Source organism: Sciurus carolinensis, chromosome 15 (genome assembly GCF_902686445.1).
Source record: "Sciurus carolinensis chromosome 15, mSciCar1.2, whole genome shotgun sequence".
NCBI classification, from domain to species: Eukaryota; Metazoa; Chordata; class Mammalia; order Rodentia; family Sciuridae; genus Sciurus; species Sciurus carolinensis.
This window is the reverse complement of record NC_062227.1, coordinates 60452227-60477027: the sequence shown is the minus strand read 5'-3', so window position 1 is coordinate 60477027 and position 24801 is coordinate 60452227. Positions and strand designations below refer to the sequence as shown.

The 24801-nt window shown below is 36.6% G+C and overlaps 1 protein-coding gene across 1 annotated transcript in view; it reads right to left on the bottom strand.

Annotated features, from left to right (window-relative positions):
- The window catches only part of Dcc (DCC netrin 1 receptor), a 1110494-nt gene that overhangs the window by 29283 nt on the left and 1056410 nt on the right, over nucleotides 1-24801 (bottom strand). The window contains exons 26-27 of the mRNA XM_047526548.1: nucleotides 11338-11499; nucleotides 4449-4661 (exon numbers count right to left, since the gene is read on the bottom strand). Coding sequence (XP_047382504.1) covers nucleotides 4449-4661; nucleotides 11338-11499 — 375 coding nt within the window. The remainder of the gene's footprint in view (nucleotides 1-4448; nucleotides 4662-11337; nucleotides 11500-24801) is intronic.

The following is a 24801-nucleotide window of genomic DNA, read 5'->3' as shown; positions in this document are numbered from 1 at the left end:
ATTACAGCTCCAGAAGACAAATGACTGCCTAATCCAAGTTCATTTAATGTGCAGCTGATCATTTCACAGCTAAAAGGAGTTTGCACTAGTGAAGGAACACACACACGCACACACACACCCCCTAACTTGGCCCCTTGTATAATTTATGTCTGATCTAGAATACAATATGTCTAAAACTCCATCTAACATTTTCTATTTAACATGAAAGAGGACTAGGCCAAATCACTTCAATGTCCACAACTGTGATTTGCAAAGTATAGCAATTGTAACCTCCGTGAAATGTGTAAAGACTGCACAGTAGGTCACATCTATTGATAAAGCATTAAGAAAACATCATCGCGAGATGATGATGAGATTGTAAGGAACACTATAAATACCCTGGAGTCCAGTAAGCTAAATTTCCAGCTCAGCAGGTGGAAGTCGAAAAAAGTGAAGGAATGAATCTCTTTGCAGGTAGGCAGAATTCCAATCGCTATGACAACAGAATGACTTTGTAATTGCCAGCTTCTATAGTGATACTGCAAGATGCTGTGTGATCCCAGGGAACTTGCTACTGCAGAGCGTGTGTTGCCCATGCCTCACACAAGGTTGCTGCATGCAGCTCTGTGGGCCTCAGTGGGAAGCACACTGACACCCAGACCCTTAATACCACCGACAGGGATGAACCACACACCGGAATTTAAGGAAGAACTTCATTGATCCTAATCTCAAAGCCTTCAAAGCAGAAGGAACTTCTCATTTAGCATGATCTTTAAAAATCAGAGCAACGCCTCACATTACCATATTCTAAAGTAATTACTTGCAGTAAGTAAAGATAAATTCATTACTAATTACGCAGTCCTTTATTGTGAAATCCAGAGTAAAATTATTTGAGGTATTTTCTTTTTAAAGCTGACAAGAGAATGACTTTACTTCATCCATCAGTTTGACTAAAGTAATGATTTTCTTAGAATTAAAATTTGTTGAAAGCTCTAAGTATTTCATCTTTTAGGCTAAGAAGCATGTAGTTAATGTCACCACTAATACATTTGTCAGTCTGCTAATTTTCTTTTTCTATTAGAATAAGTAAACATCAGCCCCTTTTAAAAGCATACTATTTACCATGTGTCAGGAGCAATGTAGGGAGACTTATTTGAAAATCATGAGGTAAGGCATTATGAAATGAACAAGAATCACAGGGAGACAATGAAAGAGAAACATAAAAGGGAAAAGGCATTTAATAATTCCAAAGTGATTGTGCAGCCTGCCTCATGTCGAGTGGGGGAGGGCAGTATTTAAAGGGAAACTAAAAAAAAAAAAATTAAATTAAATTAAACCAAAGTAAGATCTCAAGTTGGAGACACTAGAAAAAATGAAAAAAGAGATGCTTGTGTAAGAAATAGTTCAAATAAAAACAAGAACAATAGTCACACAAAGGAAGGCTTATAAGTATAAAATGGAAAAGTATAAAAGAAAATGAGATTTTTGCATGCATACCATTAGATCATAGAATAGTTCTTCAGATATGCTTAGTATTTTATGGAATAGATAGAGACAGTACACCTGACTCTGCTTCCTTTAAGGATAAAATCCATTTGTTTGTGCTATGTTGTGTCAAATTTTGTTTAAGGCATCCTTGGAATTATTGCAACTAGGAGAAAATAATATCTACTGGAAATATGTCAGTTTTTTATTCTATCACAGATGTTCTTTCTAAAAATTAAAGTTATTTTTGATTATTTTGCTATCATAGAACTCCAAGAGTATAGATTGGTTTCCAAAACTTGTATTCCAAAGAGCACTGCTACCATAAAATCTTTCATTTAAAATAGACTTCAGAATGCCATTTTCAGCTTTTTTCTTTTTTTTTTAATTTATTTTTATTGTAAACAAATGGAATACATGCTGGCAGCTTTTTTCTCTACATAATATAGTTACTCAAAACAACAATGGCAACAACTTTTCTTCTGTTACCATTTGAATCCTGAATCTCCCACAAAGGTGCCTGTGTTAGAGGCTTGGTCCCCAGGATGGTGAAAATGGGAGTTGGCACAACTTCTGAGTAGTGGGGCCTAGTGGGAGGTCTTAAGGTCACTGGGGGCATGCCCTCAAGGTGACCCCAGTCCCTTCCTTTACTCTCCCTGTGGCTTCCTAACAAGCAAGTGAATGATTTGCAGTACCATGCGTTCCCTCTATGAGGTGCTACATTGCCACAGGCCCAAGCGATCATGGTCTAGAACTCCAAAACTGTAAGCCAAATTAAACTTTTCATAAGCTATATTTGTTATAGTGGTGGAAAGCTGAGTAACACAACCTCCGAGAAGAGAGACTAGGTAAAGGGCTATAGCACTTGAGTTTTGTGATATTACAAAATCAGTCATCTTTAGTAGAGAATAGATAACCTTTCCTCATGAAAACTTGAGTGTGGGAGGCTTGTAAGGAAATGGTATTATTCCTCCACTCATAACTATTGTAGATGTTTCTGCTTTTGTTATTTTTGTTAATTTTGAAATGATTTAATTTAATTTTTCTGTTTTTATCATGAAATAAATTGGACATAAACTGAGAGGCACAAATGGATTCCTAAAATTTGAGAACTCAAGCTTTCTAAAGTCAAAAAGAGTGGGAAGATACATTACTTACCAGGTTTGTGGACTTAAATAAGCTACTTAAATTATCTGTGTCTCAGTTTCCTTATTCAAAAAATGGGATTAAGACTAGCAACTACCTTGCAAAGTTGTTTTGAGGATCAAATTGGATATTATAAGCCTTCAAAAGTATACCTATTATATAAGTGCTTTCGATAAATATTTGTTAAAGGTTAGTTCTTATTAAATTGTAATTGACTTGCCACCTATCCTAGACATAAACCTGTCTCATTCAAGTTCTTCTCCAAGTTTGGTATTATAGGTAGAAATGAATGCAGCCAGAAATCATCAAGTAGAATACTCTTGAGACAGAAATTTCATTAGATGAATTCTCTTACTTTGAAATGTTTCAATTACCAAAGACCTTCAGAATTTGGGGACAATATTAAGTAGCAGATCCTCCCCACGATGTGTATGGGGAGTGTGTATGTCAGCAGATGAAGAAAAGGGCTTGGGCAATATAGATTTGCTTTAAGTTCAAGTCTTCTTGGGTTAGAAGGGATATCTGCTATGGAATGAAGTCATGACCTGCACTGAGCCTATAATTCACAGAAGATCTTGTCCTGCAGTGTACATTCCAAGCAATGGAACCTACCATCACTTTGGACTGCACCCTGCCTCCTAGGGGCTGCAAGAAGAGAATCCATTCTACCTACCATGTGAATTTTGAGAACATCAGAAGGGATGTACAAAAATAAATTAATGTGACGCCAGAAGCCAGATGTATTTTTAATATTAAAGACAATAAATATAGTTCACAGGCAATCCTATTTTTCTAAATTTATAGTCATGTGGCTATGTACTAATGCAAGATAGAATCACTATAGGCATGGACCTGAATAGCAGAAATTTATTCACATATATATTTGCACACTATAGATTGGCAGTATCCAACTGCAAATTCCCTATCTCGTGCTGAAAATACTGAGGTTGTTTTGAATTATTCTAATGTTCCAAATGATTTAAAGCACTATATATATGTATGTATGTGTGTATATATATATATATATATATAATTTTGTATGTATATATGTATCTATTGACCTATATCATGATTCATTCTACCTGTAGAGTATTATCTCTTCCTCCCTTTTTATTTGTTTTCTTATGTCTGTTTCTGTTTCTATCTCTGTCTTTCCCTCAATTCCTTGAAAAAACAGAATGAAGCTTTGGTTCAGCCCAGTTGGATGGCAGTTGAAGTAGTAAGCATAGCTCTGCATGGGAGTCTGGGGTTCTGGTTCTCCTCCCTGCCATTCAACTTTCCCAGAAAGAGCATCATAAATATTACTTCCTGTCGATCTAAATCTCGGTTTCCTTATTTCTAGAATTAGAAAGTTAGACCCCACACTGGTTCTGACACTCCTTTCTGGTCCTAGTTCTCTGAAATAAGTAACAAACTCTGGGAAATAAAGAAGGATGAAATAAAATTTCTCAAAGAAGTAGTTCTGCAGATTCTTATATCTTCAGCTTTAGTTTAGAGTCTACCTTAAGTTCCTAGGAACCTTATGGAACAATGAAAAGTTAGGTACTCAGGAATTTTTCCAATATTTTCTAGAGGACTTACCCATAGTCCATCATAACAGTGATGGATTGGCATATGGCATTCATGGACAACTTTCCAAATTAATGAAAAGCACCTACAACTTGTCAGTTGCTTGTAATACAGATGATTAAGAGCTACCCTGCAAACATCAGTAACAATTCTGAGCATGCTGGGCACGCAATCAATACTGAAAATAAATATCACATCCAGACCTTCTCATGCACTTAAGTTGAGGCATCAATGATAATAATTTTAATGTGAGCAGACAGGTACTTTACCTGGCTGAGACAAAAGTGGTGTGTAAGGGACTTTCGGTTCTATTGCACTCATTGGTGGAGGTAGCAAAGGGTTAGCAAAGCTGCGCAGCGGATGAGTTGGTCGAACACAGGCTGTGGGGATGGTTCTGCTTGGTGCTTCCTCACTGCTGGGATGCTCAGGCTGAGCTGGGGGCAGCATGGGTGCCTGCTGTGTGGTTGGTCCCTCACTCACTGCTGTAATGGAGACAAGAAATCTAGTCATGATTCCAGACAGTTTGTTATCCATAAGAATCCTAATTCAGTTCAAAGAGACATACAGGATCTGGCCCCCTCTTCTCCAAATTATGAACATTTTCATTGTTCTACCCTCATATATTTAGAGCATATTTTTGGCACTTCCCCTTTAAACAGTAGAAATAGGTCCAGCAGGACAGGGATCAGGAAGAGTAGTAAAATATATTCAGCACTGACTATATTGCCTGAACTGTCTGGGCCCTGTAATCATAAGTGATGAAGCGAGAAAAAAGAGTTATTTCTCCTTTCATAAGTAGCAATGTCAGTGAAATGCAATGTACCAAACCCAGTTACAGCTGCATTATTATCTACCAGCCAATATGCCAATTTTTCTGTGATTTAAACATGCCATGTCAACTGTCAAACAAATCAGAGTTACAGGGTGCTCAGAGGCATTGCTAATAAAATGATACAAATAATAACCACTATCATTATCTCCCATAACAAAATAGAGACACATCTAGCTTAAAGTTATAAGAGAGACAACTCTGCTGGAACAAGTTGCCTGGATGCAGAATTCTGATTTTCCCTTTTTGGTAGCAAACCTTGCAATTTTGAGGCAGATTATTACAGTTGAAGAGGTTTCATACAGTCATCTGTGGAAGCCTATGGGCATTTGAACAGCTTTGTGTATGGAAATATACCTTTGCATCAGGGAATGTAGTTGAGTAAGACTAAAATATTTCCAAGGCAATTTCTCTTTTGAAGGACAATGGGACTCAACTTTATTCATTCATATTCAAAATATCAGAGATCCAGGTTGAACCACAAATGAAAGGAACTGCCTAATGTCTTAAGTATTAACCAGCTACAAGTATTTCAGATGATTCATGTCTTAAAAAAAGTTTTGTTGGGTAAATTGAAAAAAAAAGGCAGTGATGTAAGAATCTCACTTCTAAAACAGAAGTTTTAACCAGGAAATATTTCATGATAATGAATTTCAGAGAGATAATTTTGAGACAACTCTCCAGGTGGCTCAAGAAGGTTAGTAAAGGGCAAAGGAGATAGAAAGAAAATCAGATAAAGCCGAAGGGAGCAGAGATGAAAGATACAAAGGATCAAGATACACTATTAAAGAGATGCAGAAGTGAAAAGTGTCTTCTGAAGCACTTGTTTTCATTCTTCTATATTGGGAAGGGGTCAGAAGTCCTTTGGGTTGTGGAGTGGCCTTCAGGCTAACCTCACTCAAAGATGGAGTAGGATGATGTAGGGCCAACCAAGGACAGGAAGTAGTCGTATAGCAACCAGAGCCAAAATACAGGCAGAGGGGCTGGGGAGATAGCTCAGTCGCTAGAGTGCTTGCCTTGTAAGCACAAGGCCCTGGGTTCGATCCCCAGCACCCAAAAAAAAAAAAAAAAAAAAATACAGGCAGAGCCTAGATAAAATATTTCTTCAAAGAGGGGAAATCAAAAAAGTAAACTGCTAAGAACACTCTAGGTAGGTGTTATAGGGAGATAGGTTGCTCGTAAGATGGTAAAGGGGAGAGGAACACTTTGGGGTTTGCATTCAATCTGAGATATATAGTGAGATGATTGAAAGCACAGGTTTAGACACAAATTATGTAGATTTTACTATGGACTCACATTTCCTCTAAATGACAGAATGATCAGTAGCCAATTATCCAAATAAAGACTTGATTATGCAGCTAATTCCCAACATGGACATCTTTGTGTCACTGGCCTGAGAATGGTGGCTGAGTTCTACACTCATTCCTGTCCCCTAAAGAAGGCCCACTTTGATGTGGGTTTCTTTACTTGCACGTTGTTCATGCTGTAGGTCCCAAAGGGGTGTTACAAATGGTTAGACTGAAGTAATTGCTTAGCAGGGAAAAATAGCCACTCTCAGAAAGGGCTCTGGAGATAATCCTTGGGATGGAGAAAATTATTTATTACAAGGGGTTTATATTCTCATGGGGAAAACTGGGGGAACTTAAAATACTTTGGCTTCCACTCAACCTAAGGTCTCTCAACCTTTGTGAACTGTGAGTCTCACAAATAAGGTTCCTGAGACTGCAGTTCTCTGATCTCTTTTTGTCTCCAACTGGCTGATTCTTCTTAAAGGGTTCATATCATTAAATTTAAAATATCTGTCCAGGGTAAGTAATTTCACAATTTTCTTTAGAAATCTGCCTTAGATGATTCTTTGTATTGAAGAGGGATTGCAATTACTCTACATTGTAGTTTAGAAATTCTTTTAGTATTAAAGAAACAATGATACATTTCTTTCTTGTTCTCTTCCTTCATTTTTCCTGTTCTATTTCTTCTTTCGAAATGAAAGATCCATCGTAAAATATTATTTAATCATAAGTTTAAAGAAATGTACATGCATCATTTTTTAGTCCTCTGAAATCCAGTCTCTTACTTTAATAAAATGCTTAATATTTCATGTGAGCGCATGCATTTTGACAACATCACTGTAATTATTTTGGCTACTTGCAATCCTACTCTTTCATGATAATGCTCTTCATCAGCCTCTCTAAAACCAAAAGTTCTCTGCATGCCCAGTCCCGCATCCTCAGGGTTTTGCTGATCATGATGCTTCCCTACTGGGAGCACCATAATGTGGCCTCCGATATAGATGGATCAACTGTTAGGTGAAATCCATCCTTAGGACCACACACAGTGAAAAGGAAGTGCCTACAACCCTGGGTGGATTCGGAGGGACCAGTGTAGGGACTGAATGAATTGCCAATCCAGAAGGGGCTGTTTTCATTTTGTTCAAAATGACAAGGGTTTCCAAAGAGTATTCATAATTCTTATATTTAAGTGGAGCAAAAGAAATGATTTTTCAGAACTGACATTTAAAGCAGTAAAAACCCTAAAACAAACATAATAGCAACTACTCTGTAATAGAAATGCTTTCATTTCAGATGAGGCTGTTTGGCCAGTTCAGCACCAGCTCCAGGACACCTGCAAGAGACACACTGGCTCTGAGACATGGCATTTAGCTGTGCTTAGAGCTCTGAAAGCAAAGGAAATCTTCTTTTGCCCACAAAGTACAGCCTCCCTGCAATTCAGAGGGCAGAATGAGAATGAATAGGTGCTGGCAAGGCACTCATTTTCAAATGATGAAATAGGAGGAATTCATTGTACAGATAGCATACGATTACACAGCAGAGTCAAATCTCAAGGCACTTTATAATAATTAATGTCAACACATAAATAATTGCTGTAGAATAAGTGGCAAAAATGTTGCAAAAATGGAAATGAGGATTTTTTTCTTCTGTCTAAATCTGCAGTATTTGATAGAAACACAGCATACTAATAATTCTCTGCAATGACTCTAAGATATGAATACCTCTAGGATCTCAATTCACTTTTTAATCTCAGAACAGCACCATGTAATATTCCTGAGTGATCTCAATTCCTTATAGAGTGGATTTTAGAAAAGACCCTAAAGAATAATCCATGAACTCCATTATATTCCTGATATTTTTCTAGGTCAAATTCTGTTTTTGGACTGGCAATTTGGTATAGAACCAGCTCAAAAAAAAAAATAGCATGGATAAAATTGGTGAGCCCTCCAATAGAACTGGAGGGAAGAGTGGAAAATCACTTAAACTTTAGTATTGCAACTTGATTCAAAGATGAGAAACATGGGGGTACTAATTCTATAATGACTGGCACAAATGAAGCCCCAAGACTACTATGTATTTTAGATGTTCTTAAAGCACAGTGCTGCTCCCTGTTCCCCACGGCCAGCTCTTTTGCCTTATTGAGGCTGAGAGTTGAAGTTTCTTAGAAGGAAGAGGAAATATTTATCCATCACAACTGTGTGAATCTCTGTGGATGGGTTAGCAGACGTGTGTAATGCAAATATACATGCTATATACTTTCTTACAGTTGGAGAGAAATTCAACTTTATCTGTGACTTCAGAAAGCAGCAAGTTTTGAGGGCAGGGCTTTAGTGATTCGTCTCTTACCAAACTCTAAGGTTTTTCAGATAACTTTGGAGGATATAGTGTCTTTACACTTTGCAAAGCCACCTTTTTCTTTTTTTACGTGTGCCTTTCTCTGTTTCTCAAGGTGACTAATAAGACGCTTTTACCCAGAGTCATGAAATGTTTTCTGCTTGAGAGAGAACAGGGATGCTTAGTGTTCTTCAATGCATTTAGAAACCAATACTGAATGGCTAGAAGTTAACTGTTACTGACAGCAACTTAGAAAATATTTCCTTTCTTAGAAAAGAAGGTACTTATTCTTTCTTTTTTTTTTTTTTTTTCTTTTCTAAGCAATCACTTGATACATATTAGATCCTATTTCTTTGGTACTGCACATATTTTGTTCAACAGATACTTGATGAATGACTGAATATATATTTTAAAAATCTTGGTCAGAAGTATAATGTCTATTGTCCTGTGACTATAGATGAAGTTAAAAAAAAATCATTAAGCACTTGGTTTAGACTATTTTATTTATTTAACTTCATATAATAGTTATATATTTTATATTTATTTCATTTTGTAATAGTTAAATAATTCTTTATTTAATAAACATTTTAAAGCAATTATCAAAATTTAAAAAAATCTATGAAAGAGACAAAATATTTTAATGAATTAATTAACTTCCAGCATACTTCAGTTTTAGAGGTGATTTAGGTTCACAGCAAAACTGAGCAGAAGGTAGAGATTTCCCAGATAGTCCCTGGGTATATAGCCTTCCCACTACCAAAATCATTGACCAGAAAAGTTCATGCAAATAAATGTCTTTTAACCATGGCAAAAATCAAAATTCTTACCATGGCATTTCTTTTTGATTCTATTTTAACTTTCAGAATCATTTCCCCCATGATTTAATGAGACAGTTTAATAAGCTGAACCAACTTGGACAAAAAAGGAAGGAGGAGGAGATGGACTACAGATCTCAGGAGATAAGTTTCCAGGAGGTGAGAAATATATTGTGGATAAAATTAATCTTTGGAGGACCTGAGTCCTCCAGAGACTCATGTGTTGAAGGATTGGTCCCAGTGCAGTAAGGTTCAGAGGTGGGACTTTTGGGAAGTGATTGGTTGATGAGGGCTCTGACCTTGTGAGTGGATTAATCCATTGATAACTGACTGAACTCCCAGTAGGTGGTGGAGAATGTAGACAGGGGGCATAGTTGGAGGAAGCAGGTCACTGGGGCTTGCCTTGGAAAGTTCCCAGTGACCTACTTCCTCTTCCACTCCTTCTTCTCTCCCTCTGCTTCCCAGCTGCCATGAACTGAGAAGCTTTCCTCTGCACATCCTTCCACTATGATGCTCTGCCTCACCTCAGTTCCAAAGCAATGGAGCCAGCAAATCATGAACTGAAATATCTGTAACTCTCAGCCAAAACAAATCTTTCCTCCTTTAAATTATTAATGTCAGGCATTTCGCTCACACTATTAGAAATCTGACTAACACAATTACTAATACAGAAAGTAGTGAACTTCAGCTAGTATCTGTCATTCAGAGGAACCAGAGGAAGGCCATTCTGTACAATTTTCTTTAGATGTGCCTTTAAAGTCATAGAATGTGGAGGAAATCCAAAGAATATAGTAGACAATGATCCCATGAGGAGAAGACTAACTAAAACTAAAATATTCTCTTCAGACATGATATAGGGACTTGTGTGGTCTGAATTTTTTGACTAAAATCACCCATTTAGTTGTTTTTGGGATTTGGAAATTATGTGTGATTAGATTTCCCACATGTTTCTCATTTAATTTTCCTCACTATGGTGTGGGGGGCTCTTTTCCCTTGAGATTTTGCACACAACTCTATTCTTCAGGTATGATGTACAATGAGAAAAGGGAAAATGAATCTCATTCTCCCTTGGCAGATTTTTGATGCCTTTTAATTCTAACTTTGCTACATCCAGATGATTTATGATTTCTTAGAGCTGCCCCTATTGAGTTGGAAAAAATATAGCTTACCTCACAAATACATTTTATTGCTGTTACTATCATATCTATTACAAAATATCCTCTCTCACATGAGCTGCTGAGTCACCTGTTCTTAACTAAGAGATGAAAGCCATAAAATCGATTTTAAAAAGCTGTGCTCAAAGGGAAAAAAAATGTCAAATGGCACAGAAGAAATCACTAGGGTGTATATAATAGCTGAAATATCTCCCTCTATTCCTGCCTCTGCCCTCCTTCAGGAAAATGAAATACTACTCCAAAAATCTTTTCCTCTCCAATATTAAAAGCTGAAAATGTATTGCTTAAATGAGTAAAGAAAGTCAAAGCATTCAACAAGTATTGATTCATTGGGACTCAACTGAGACATACTTCAATTTGACCAACAGATATTAAATAAGAATACACTGTAAGATGTGACTTGATTATGAACCACCTACTTAATAGTACATATCAATTTAAAGTACCCACTACATCACTATTTTATGAAAACACTTGGCCTTTGCTGGTCCCCATACCATAAAATGTCAGTATAGTGTGCTGCAGAAGAACTCCTAGGAAATCAGCATAAAAGCATGTGAGCCAGGATCCAAAGAATGGCCTGTTGTATAAAGGAACATTCTATCAATAGGATCATAGGCAAATCAATATTTCCAAGGCATAGGAAGTTCAGAATGTTATACATTATCTTGCTAGTATTCATTTTTTCTTATTAAAAAGAAAGGAAAATGCATTACACTGACTTCTTCCTGCTCCAAAACCTCGGTCCACTGACAGCGTTGGGAATGGAACAGGCCGGAGAGTGAACTGTGGGTGGGGGTATCCACACGTGGGAGATGGGAGGATTCCTGGGTACTGGGCACTTTCTAGGGTTGGCACAGGGATGGCACTCACGACAGCTGTAAAACAAAGACATGCATGTTTTTGTAAAATCCTGCATATCCACCTAGTGAGCATAAAGGGAAATAGCTGAATTTTAAGATCCTCAAATCCATGTAGGACACTCTTTGTAACTTCATGGTGGTTTTTTACTTACCTCTTCCATAATGCCCTTGTTACATTATAGAAAATAGCTCACTTCTGGAGCATCTTAATCTGGAACATTACCCTATAGTTCTAAACTTTCCATGGTTCAGAGAAATGATTAATCAAGATACCATAGAGCCACCTCAATGTTCCATCATTATTATTATTATTATTATTATTATTATTTTGTCTTCTTTCTTTTAAGTACAGAATGTTAGGTTGTTCAGAAATTGAAAGTACTATGTAGAGCAGGCTGAAAAAGGGCTGAGAACTTTCCATTATTCTATAAACGAACCTATGGCTGCCGAGAGATAGCCTGGAAAGATGAAAGCCAAGTATATTCTCAATATTCATACCTGGGATTTATCTGTAAAGAGAAAACCCTTCAAACAGCCAAAGCAGTGCTGGGGAGTGATATTATTTTAAATGTAAGTAAATGTTTTCCAGGAATATCAACATTTTTTAGTTATGTTGGTTGAAATCCACAGATTAAAAATTTATACAGTATCTTCTAGATTTAGTCAGTTTCCTTGAATTCCATTATTTGACAACTATTCAATTATAACAGTATGAAATATGTATTCCAACTTTAGTCAATCTTCATTTTAATTCAGCTTATAAAATGCTTAGTATTCCCTGTGTGTCATTAGAAAAATAAAAAAACAAAGAAACAAAAACCTATCTTTGCATTAACTCCCTTAAAGTTAAGCAAGATACTGCAATGACAGGTTTTTGTTGTATGTCCTATGAAATTAAGAAAATGACGTTCTTAAATATATGATTTTTATTTAGTTACATCCTAATGCTAGTCGTTGGACTTTATCATGTGCATACAAGCCCATTTGCTAAAGGAAAACTTTATTCTATAAATCACATATCTTATTTCATAAATAACTTCAAAATTATAGATTCAAATTGCCTTACACTATTGTAAATCAATGAGAAACAACACATTGATTGTTTTTACATTTTCTAACCTGAACATACAAATGAATTATATTAAGAATATAACACTTTAAACTGAAAGGGCTGCTTGTGGTAAACTAGCTTTAAAAGTGGCTTATGTCATTGGCAGGAAAATGGATGGAACTAGAGACCATTATGTTAAGTGAAATAAGTCAAACTTGGAAGGTGAAGAGACCCATGTGTTCTCTCATATATGGAAGCTAGAGAGGAAAGAGGAAAAGAAAGGTGAGGGCAGATCTCATGGAACTCAAGGGAGATCAGTAGAGGAAAGGTACCAAGGGATGGGAGGTGGGGAACATGGAGGGAGATGTTGGTAGTGACACTGGCCAAAGTACATGGGTGTAGGTTGTGCATATACAAAACCCATCACGATGTACAACTATCATGCGCTAATAAATATGTGGAACACACAAACAAAAAAATACGATAACCAAAAAGACATTCCAGAATGTATTTTCCAACATACATATAATATTCCTTGATATGTCTATGAACTTATTTATTTGAATTAGAAAACAGAAGTTAGCTTTTTTCAGATAAAGAGTTTTGATTGCCTGGCATGAAAATGAGGAATAAATCTTTAAAATAGGTCAAATTAAAGGTATTTTCCATAAATTGAATAAAAATATATAAATCACTTAATAAGATGGAAACATTTTGCCAAATATTGCTTTGGTAAAGATTCATTACAAGTTATTATTAGTTTTAAATATATATAAAATATATATATATATATATATACATATACATATATATATATTTAGTTGTTCATGGATGTTTATTTTATTTTATTCATTTATTTATATTTATTTATTTATATGTGGCAGTGAGAATCAAATCTAGTGCCTCACGCACGCTAGGCAAGGGCTCTACCACTGAGCCACAACTCCAGCCCAGTACATTACAAACTATATTCCTATTTTTCTAATACTGTCTCAATAGTTTATACAAGGTTGCAGTTCTATGTTATAATTACTTGATATTCTTGGTACAGCTTTATGTTTCTATGCCTCCTAGAAAATAAGAATGTAAAAACCTGAATGAATGCTAAATTATTTCACAATGATTTAATCCATAACTTATAACTTCAGCATAACTGAAGAAGTGTTCTCATCTAGCTGTGAGTTGAAAGATTATTATCAATGACTTTGGGTCAGAGTTCACAGTGTGTTTTTGGCATGCAATTTAGGTGTTGAAATCATTGTTGTAAAAAAAATCTCATTGTTATATTTACTCATACATATATGCAAACAAAGTTCTTCAGTTTTAGATCACTAAAAGGAAAAGCTGAAATAGAATTTATGCAATAAGTGTATTCATACATGAATATATACAATTAATGTATAAAAAGACCCTTTCATGTCATTAAGTGATAAAATTTCAATAAAATTTTACTTTATATACAACAGTGTGGAAACACTACTTGCTTGTTAACTCAAGCCATAAGAACAAAAATTAACATTAAAGGCAATGTCATTGGAAATAAAACATAAAATTTAAGTTTATAAACATTTCATGCTGCAAAGAAGATAGATGATCAATAAGAGACCGTCAATCATAAAAAAAAATGGATCATGCTTGTATATTATGAGAAAAGTGAAGTGTAGATAATAATTCAAGGAGAAAAATGAATGATGTGAACCTTTCTCTATGAAAGAAGAGCTTCCTCCTGTGATAACTAAAGGCATTTAATGAATATCCAACCACTATAATATTTTTGGGGTTTTTAATTTATTTAAAAGAGTGGTGTATCAGAAAAATTTCATGTTTCAGAAATTTGACTTAAAACAAATATACTGAATGTTAAATTTTAAATGTGTGAGGGTTTAGATAGTTTTTCTAAATTAGTTTAGGAGAAACATAAGTGAAAATTTGAGAATAAGTGACACAGAACACAAAGCCTCAATAAGGGCATCGTATAAAGAGTAAATGATGGGCACACATACACAGATATGGCCCCAGGAAAAGGAAAAATTTTTAAATGGCAAGGAAATTTTAAATAGAATCAGAGACTGAAGCCAGATACCAGCCAAAAGGATTATCAATTCCTTCAAGAAAGAGGTTATAATTTTGGTTGTCTTTGCGTCTCACAATACAGCTAGAAATACCTCATTTTTCAAATGAGCTAACAGGAGGGATTATCAACCAATAGGAGTCATATCTGGAAATTTGACTTCTTAACACCCCGGAATTTTTAAGTGGTTTGGTATATTACTTAGTGTCCCAAGGTTTATAGTCATTATAGTTATAATAATAATAACAGAATTGAACACATAAATAAAATCCATATGAGATTATAAAATCTATTTTTATAAAACTCAAATTTCAAAACTCTGAGGCCTTCAATTTCACTATTTTATCCATTTTATTGATCAAACATGATCATTAACAACCATTAGGGTTGATGGTCAGATTTCAAAGCATAACCGGTATTGACAATTTCTACTCATAAAAATAAATGTTGCAATGATCATCTCCCTTAGATATAGATGGTGCCTGCCCCACAAGTTATGTATATTTCTTTCTCAGTATCATTATGTTATTATAATAAAATAAAAGTATGAGCCAATGTTTCAAACTGTTTAGAAAAAGTTTCATTTCATTATCAATATTATTATATTGCTATAATAAAAACACTAACGTTTTGAACCAATGTTTTATACTATGTTTAGAAAAAGATTTTCACCAGTGTCTTCTAGTATTAAGCCAAATAAACTTGGATGGAGAAACATAAAAGGATTCGGCAAGCCACAGAATCTATAAGTTAGAGAACTGAGGGAACCCAAGAGACTAAATTTATATTCCAGTTCCAACTCCTTCATTACTGAAAAAAGTAATTTCACTTTTCAATAGTTTCACATTTTGGCTACTGACCTGGGTATAAAGGGTTTGCAAATAATAAAAGTTCTTTGAACAAGAATAATCTATTGTGTTTGTGTATCTCAAAAACTCTCATTATTTTATTTCCTAACATGGAGTGGACTAGCCCATAGTTTTGAGGTATTTTGAATTATGACTCATTTCTGAAGGAGCATAGAAGCAAACACTTATATATAACAATAGTTGTTGCAAAAATAGTCATCTGAAAAAAGTTGGATATAGCACTATTTATTAAAGTATCTTTTGTTATTTTTCCCTGAGATACCAGTTTTGAGAACCAGAAATACACACACAGAAAGGTAGAAATACTATCATTTATAGCATTCACTGGGCTGGTATGTTTATGTAAAGCAGCTTGGAGCGCGATACCATTAAGCATTTTCAGTAATCTTTGCTCTGTGGCCAGACATGACAAGAAATCTCTTCTGACACAGTTTGCTGACAATTGAATTTATATCTGACACTGATGCACAAAGATTTTTCAGGTAGAAATTCCCTCACCAAATTATTTAGCTCCCTGAGCAGGGCACTGTGGTATTTGAGAACTTTTACAACACTCTTTTAAAATGTTAGTACTAGATGTGACCTACAGGAAAGCTAAAGTGAAGACATTTCTAATGTTATGAATTTTAAGAACTAAAATCTTCCCTTGAAGTTTCTCAACATGATAATTGACAGAATTGAGAGGTGTGTGGAGGAGGAGTGGGGAACAAATATAATAATAAAGAAAATTACATGTTGAAGTGAAGGCTTCAAGTGACATGATTTCTCTGTGGGCTTCTCTTTACCCTACCTTTTCTGCAATGGCCTATAGATAAGTTGAGACATTTGGAAATTTAGTGTCTATTGCCCTTGAAAATTATTCACATCCCATTTATATTTTCAGGTGTTCTTTGACTATCAACTGTCACAGAAAAACATCCATCAGTATCCACAAACTTGATGTAGGGCCTCTTTGGGGAAAGTGCTAAGATGAATGCAGATACACTCTGTAGTTATCCTTCTCACGGTGGGAAAAGCCCAAGTGCTCAAGTCAAACTGCAGGGGGCACTACCTACTTCTGACACCTGCTTATGAATAAGTGTCACTGGCAGTACATAAGGCAGCTCCCAAGGATCTGCCTTATAGATTTGCTCTCCTGTGGATTCCCTGCTCATTTTACAGTGTGGCCTGGTTACTCACAGAATATGGCAGAAGGGATGGTTATCACTTCCACGACTGGGTTAGAAAAGATGACTTGCTGTCTTTCACCATCCACTTCTCAGATCACATTCTGGAGGAAGGCTGATGTCATGTCTTCAGGAAATACCAAGGGAATCATGGGGAGGTCCAAGTAGTAAAGAACTGAGGCCCTTGACCAAGAGCCAGCAAGGAACCTCTGACCCAGAACCACCTGGTTTCATTGTTCCTGGGTTCCTGACCTAGCTGTTAGGAAAGTAAATGAAAGTTGTTCTATATTGTTACATTACGGGGGTAATGTGTTATGTAATAATAGATAACTATACACTGACGAGTAAATTACTCAAGCTATTGTAAGTTTCCTCATCTGTAAAACGGGAAGGATAAGCACACCAACTTTATGATGCAGTTGTGAGCGAGGATCAAAGAGCTCATCCACAGTGAAGTATAGCAAGGGAGGGGTCAGGAGTTAGAACCTCATACATATTGACTCTTGTTACTAATCTGCATGGCTCCAACATGTCTGCCCAAGACTGGATTGAAAACTGTCTCATTGGAAATGTTGTTTAAAACATCATGTCCTACATTTGAGAAAAGGAAGTGCAATATATTAAGATAGAGGCAAATAAATCCCTTTGAAACCAAATAAGAACCTGATGGAATTACGACCCTGTAAGATATTTGAGACTGGAATGTTAAATTCTTCCTGCAGGGGAGGCAAAGAACTGGAGTAGTGATTATGACCTAAAATTTGACTTGAAATTCGTGATTTGTCTTCTATGAGCCCTTCATCTGTCAAGTTTAACTGGCCCACTTCTAATGTGGTTTAGACACACATCACAAGAGGAGGCAGGATGTGAAGCTACCTGGCTCAGTGCCAGTCATAGGGTGGCTATGAACTGTATTAAGATCCAAAGTCATGCACCATTAGAGGGCAACTTTAAGGCTCCCACAATCTCCCAGCCTCTAACCCTTCTACTGGCCATCTTGGCTGAGGTCTTTTGAGATAGGGCTATGAAGTTCAGAAATATGGAATAATTGTGACTAACTGGAATAAATTTTGACATACTAAGTATCAGACCAAAGATGAGGCTGGAGGGAAGATAAACCCTTATGTGGGTTCATAAGATTAAGAGGAGCTGGAGGCATAAAATTGTTCCCTTCTCAGCAAACCAAGTGACTTTCCCAAGACATGGCAAGCCCATTTGCCTTAATCATTTATAAGTTGACCCAGATTCCCCAAAACCTTGATTCAGATGGGAAAGGTTCTGGAATAAATGATAGTACATTTTATCATCAAATCTCTAAGACATAATAAGTGTGGTGTGGATGTGCGGAAAAAGGCACACTCATACATTGCTGGTGGAGTTGCATACTGGCACAGCCACTCTGGAAAGCAGTATGGAGATTCTGCAAAAAACTTGGAATGGACCCAACATTTACCCAGCTACCCCACTCTTCAGTTTATACCCAAAGGACTTAAAATCAGCATTCTATAGTAAAACCACCACATCAATGTTCATAGCTGCTCAATTCACAATAACTAGATTGTGGAACCAACTGAGATACCCTTCAATTGACTAATGGATAAGGAAACTGTGGTATATATACACTGTAAAATATTACTCAGCCATAAAGAAGAATAAAATCATAGCATTTTCTGGTAAATGGAGTTGGAAAATATTATGCTAAGTGAAAAAGGCCAAGCCCAAAAAACCAAAGGCCAAATGTTTTCTCTGATAAGTGGATGATGATACACGTGGTGGGGGCAAGAGAAGAATGGAGGAACTTTGGATGGTGTAGAGGAAAATGGGGCAGGAGCGGGTAAGGGAAGAAAAGATAGTAGACTTAGACTGACAGTATTACCCTATGTATATGTATGATTACATGAATGGTGTGAATGTACATTGTGCACAACCATAGAAGTGAAAAGTTGTACCCATTTGAGTACAATGAATCAAAATGCAGTTTGTAAAAAATAAAAATTAAAAAACAATTTTTTTAATTAAAAATTTAAAAAAAGAGTTGAAGAAGAACTGGTGACATTAAATCTTAAAAAGAAAAATCTAAGTCTGTGTCCTTTTTACATTCCATCATCTGAGGTTCCTATGCTTTCACCAACTCTTTGCCAGATCCTCTCTTAATTCCTTATCTTTGAGAAACAAACCATCTCTTGCCTTGTAAAATCCTCCCTAAAAGCATGCTTCTGCACTCCCTGCAGGCACCTGTTTGAGCTTACAAGACTATGTCTTGTTTGCTTGTCAGTTTTGCAGTGTGGAGGTCTGACCCAGGGCCTCCCGCGTGCTAGCCAAGTGCTCCACCACTGAGCCACATGTCTTGCCTCCAAAACCATCTCTTGGCTTTCCACACCATCCTTCTGGCTTTAACAATCCAATCTCTACTCAATTTGATTTAACAAGCCCTTTGCTTATAAAACTAGCAAGAATGAAAGTGTATGTTCCATTTATCTGCAACTTTTCAAGCTTGTTTTTATTCAAAGCCATGATATCCACAAAACACAGCACAGGACACACAGCGTGGAGGGGCCGTCGCGGTCCTGCCTCACGGGGCAATCCTAGTAAAAGGAAGAACGAAGCCTGCTATTCAAGACTCAAAGAATAAAATCTGATCTTAATGATATTATGATCAAACTAGTACTTGGAAAGATTTATTAGGTAATGATGATGTTTTGAATGCAAATTTAAATGAGGTTAGAAATCTCAGCTGCTTTCTCCTTCCCTCGCAGTTTTAAGCTGTTGAAAATCTGGATGTTATCAATGTCATGGCGCTAGAGCAGTTGTGTGCACTTGTTTACACCCTTTGCTTCAAAGAAAGCAGTCTTGGTTGGTTATGGGCGTCCACCAGGGCTGCTGGGTGTTGGAATGAATGCCTAGTTCCAGAAACCTATTGAACTGGGCCACTCTTTAAGTGCTGATTTTTCGTCTCTTGTATCCAAGGGTCAAATAAGGATTCTGAGTCAGGATCAAACATCCTAGAGCCTGGAATTATCTTCTCACAGGCCAGTGCCTCTCCATCTGCCCAGAAGCAGAGCTTCTAGAACTATAGTACCTAGAGTCAACAGAACTTTATTTTAAAAAAATATTTTATTCATTCAGGTTTATTTCATTTCTCAACAGTTTCTCCAACTTGCTTGTTGGTTTTCTGCTGCCAAGTGACTAAAGTGTTTGTCATAGGAAGAGAACTCTCAAACCAGTAGCTGTAAATAGGCCCAAAGCTATCACAAAGCAAAGCTATCTGACTACTTTGTCCCTGTCCCTTTACTAGAGTCTTCAGACTGCCTTCCAGAGACTTCTGATTTTACATTGTTTTTTTCTCTCAAAAATTTATAGGGAAAGAGGGAAAAAAAAGAGAAAAAATGAAATTCAAGAGGATTCTGTCCAAAAATCTCTCTTATGTTACGTTATTAGAGTTCTATACAGAGGTGATCTTACTGATGATCTGTGTCACTTATACCCTTCCAAGCTCCTGTGTCCTTCTCCACTCCAGCATTCCATAGGGGTTGAAAGAGGCTACACAAATGGTTACATTTCACTGTTTCATAAAACTCTAGAAACATAGTACGATTCAAATCTCTTTCCCAAACTGCTCTCAGACAGAGAAAGCTGCTCACCCAAGGCCACCTCTCTGAGGATAGTGGCCAACAAAGACGACCTGAGACAAGGTCCAGAAGGCCCCTCCGGCCTTGCCTCCTTGGGACAGCTTAGCAGAGGCCCCCATTAAACTGCATCTATTCAATATCACCCTCATCCCAATCCAATATGGCTCTCTCTTGCAGGTATTATTTCAGAAGCATTTGCTAGTAAGTCCCCTGTCTTCTAGTCTCTGTCTTAAAGTCTGATCTCTGGGAAAGCCAGCATAGGACCCTTATGCACCCTTTAGAATGTCAGGAAAAAGTAGACTTGATGTTTCTGACATTTTGTAGTTCATTTTATTATTGTAAGAGCATTTCAAACAATATTTTAGTCACTATAAAATGTCACCCTTCATTACCATTTTATAGGCAGATGTCACCATGTTATAGACTGGGGAGTCAGTGGTTTGGGGTGCCCTCCAGCCTGTGCAGTCCGCTGGAATGTTTCTCATAAGCATTCTGATACTTAGTTGTGTGGTGTTGCACAGGTAGGAAATAAGCCACCAATTATTTTGAAACATGAAAAATAATCTCTGACAAATAAACAGATTTTGCCCTTCCATGAAATTAAATATGTTTTCCCTGTGGGGTTTAAAAACCAAAGAAACAGCTTTGGATTGCTTATATTTTATCTGCTAATTATCATTTTATAAAGTATGGTAAGAAATGTCAAGGAAGAGGGAGAAAAGACTATCACGCACTAATAAAAAATATAAATAGCTTAAGAAATAATGATTCCTAAATGGAACAGCAGACATCTCTATATATACAAATAGAAATCTAAAAAATGTTATGGTTTTGGTTTGCATGTGGCTCCATATAATATTAGAAACCTTAGTATATCTAAATGACTGCACTTGGGTCCACTGGCAAATTTATCTGCTATTCTGAATGAACTTATTGTTTTGCCAAGAAACAGATCTATATTTCTTAAACACTGTATGATATCTAAGGCCTTGGCAATCAGATTAGATACAAAGAGACAATTTTATTTATCACAAGGTTTAAGAATCATTTTAGAAATCCATGATGCCTGTATGTTGAAGTTATTTTTTGTGGATGAGGGTTTCATCCACACACTCACTGCAGATAACAAGGAAAAATACAATGTGACAAAATTATTAAAAATATATATATTCTATTGTCTCTCCATTTCTTACTGAAGTATAATATGCATATGAAAAATTGGGAATATGTCAAGGGTAGTGCCTGATAATTTTTCCAAAGTGAAATGCCTAGTATTCATCATCCAGAATATGAAACAGAACATTATCATAGTCTTCCCCAGTTATTAATCAACCCCTATCAAGAGTAAATACCCTTTCTAATTCTAATACCATAGCTCATTTTGCTTGGTTTCTGAATTTTACATAAATTGAATCATAAAGGTCTCTTATGTTTCTGTCTGGCTACATAGAATCTGTGAGATTCTCCATATTGTATTGTATCCTGTTAGTATATTCATTTTTATAGATGCATGGTATTCTGTTATATAAATATACTACAATGTATCTATCAATGGCAATAAGATGTGCTATGGTCAATAAGGCACCTTCTAGGATATGTCTTTTGATGAAAATACTATGTATGTAAAGATAGTATGTATTTTAGAGTAGAATGTATCTCAAAATGGATCAGAGCATACTTAACCAATTTGTAAAACTATGTGTTAAGAGTTTGAATATAAGGTGCCCCCCAAAGGCTTATGCAGCAGACAACACTGAACCACTCAGAGGTGAAATGATTAGATTATGACCTAACCAGTGGATTGATCCATTTGATGGATTAATAATTTGAATGGATTAATGGGTCGTAAATGTGTGGCTAGAGCAAGCAGTTCACTGGGGGTGAACCCTTGGGATTATATTATTCCTGACTCTTGCCCTCCTGCTCTCTCTGCTCCTTGGCTGTCAAGAACTGAGCAGCTTTGCTCCACCAAGCCTCTCTGTCATGATGTTCTGCCTAACTTGGGCCTGTAACTATGTAGTTGGTCAACCATGGACTGAACCTCTGAAACGGTGAGCCAAAATAAACTTTTCTTTCTCTAAATTGTTCTTGCCAGTTTTTTTTGGTCACTGCAATGCAAAACTAACACACACATTATGTAATAGTTTTAAAACCAGGTACATTCATTATCTGATTTTTCAAAAATAATAAAATAATAAAAATCTACTGCTGGCTATTTTAGGAGCCTCATTTATACAGAGTTAGATGCTGGGAATAAGGGAGGTTTGTTATTTCAAGCACAGAAAAACTCACAGCTCAAGGAGACTGTATGAGGCAGCCCAGCAAGAGGACCGAATGACCCTGGGTTCAGGTTCAAGCTCTCAGAACCTTAGGCTTAGTTTGTAAATTGGACATGCTGCCTTCAAAAAAAATCCTTTAAAAAAAATTAAGTAAAAGGATGTGAATAATAAGTCTTACAGCCATATTTATCTCTGAAATAGCAGTACACCACAGACGTTTTGAAGCTACTCAGGGTATCCTGTGGCAAGTTGCTTAAGTAGTCCAAGTTTGTGTTTCCCAAGTGAATTATCAGAGTGATTTCACCACATGATAATATTATGAGAATTAATTAATAATTAGCAAGTTAATCATTTACCAAGTGCACGATGCTCAAAAATCTCAATACTTGTTAGATTTCATTCCATGTCTTTCTATTCCTAAGACCTTTATTTTCTCCTGTTTAATGAAAATGACTTTAACTGTCCACAGTACATCAGATAATTTTGTTGGAAGATACTCTACCTGTAACTTATTTGGAAAGGTCCCTGAAACACTGATATGTTATAAACACAAGGAAGGCATGTTTCAAATATATTTACTCATTCATTCATTCACCTGACAGATATTTAGCAAGCACCAATTTTGTGCTAGGTACTAAGTTATACAATGTGTGAATATGAAGATGAATTGGATACATTACCTCCCTATCATGAAGTAATTCACAACCCATTAGGGGAGAGAAAATTTGGACTTGAATACCTAAGCATATAAGATAGAATTATGTATTAAAAATGCCATAAAAGCAGTATGAAGCACTGCTATTGAAATATGAAAAGGGAAACCATCCTTTTTAGGTGGACTAATCAGAAAAGAATTTGTAAGAGCATCAATATCTGCCCGGGTCTTTGAAAGACACATAAAAATGTGTTACACTGAGCTCTCCATTTAGTCATCCCAATATCTGCAGAGGGAAAAACAAGTGAAGAGCAGTGTATATTTGTAAACTGGCAACTAGTCTTGCTTAGCAAGTGCTGAGGGTAGGTGCAAGGGTCTTGCAATAAGAAACCAGGTGCTAATCTTACAAACAGAGGAGTGTGTCATTTTTGTTTGGTTTGGTTTTTCTCTTGGCAGACCATGGGAGCCATCAGAGAAATTTATAGAGCACAATGTCATGCTTAGCTTCTTTCAGGGAGAAATCTGGCAGGCAGGATATGTAAGAGTCTGGAAGATGCTAGAGACAGGAAGACTAGGTATGAGGCTCTCTTCATAGTTCAGGGGCGAGGTCATACAGAAGAGGACAAAATGTGAGCAGAGCAGGAGGGGAGCCAGGGATTCAAAGATGCTGTGAAAGAAAAATGAGTGGGATATGGGAACCTGCTAGACTAGGCAGTTATATTTGGGAGAAAGAGGTTCCACAATGATTCTGAAGCACAGTGAGTTTTGAGAAGAAAACTGGAGAAGATCAACACAGGTAGAACTTAGTTACAAGGGAAAATGACCAGTGGGGAGAAAAGAGGCAGCCAAGTGTAGCTTCTCTCCACGTGGTGAAAGTTATGAGAGAGAAAGGAGAACAGCTAGCTGTGCAGAGTCATGGTGAAATCATTCTGATCATCCACTTGGGAAACACAACTCGTGACTGGAGAATAACGATGAAGAGAAGGACTCTGTGGCCAGGCTTCTGAGCCCAAATTCTGGCTCTACCACTTACCAGAGGCGTGGAAGAAAGCGAGTTACTCACCTCCCAACCCTCAGTTCCCTTATCAAAAATCAGGCATAATGAATTGGACATAACAAACAGTACCCACCCCATGAGTTAAACAGCTGGCATCCATTACAAGTGTAATGAATGTATTTATGCTTTTGTATTTATTGCCATAAAACTGAGAAAAGGCATATTGGAACAGAGGGCAGAGGCAACACATGGCAATTAAAATCTAACAACTATTCATTTGTTCATTTGAATAAACTATGGATGGTATATCAAGAGCCAGGTGCTCTTCTGGGTACTAGGGGTACAAAGGGATCAAAACCAGCACAGTGCTACCCTCAGAGAGATTATGTCAAAATATGGGAAGCAAATAATACATAAATAAGCACAAAAAGGCAAACAGGATGGAGCTATGCACTAATAAAGAAACTGAAGCAGAACAGAGAGGGAAGAGAGTGCCAGAGATGCTCTGTGGTTAGGCAAAGTCCAGGGAAGATCTGTGTATGAAGATGGTAGTACTCAGAGGCTTGAATGATAAGAGGGACATGCCACGTACATACCTAC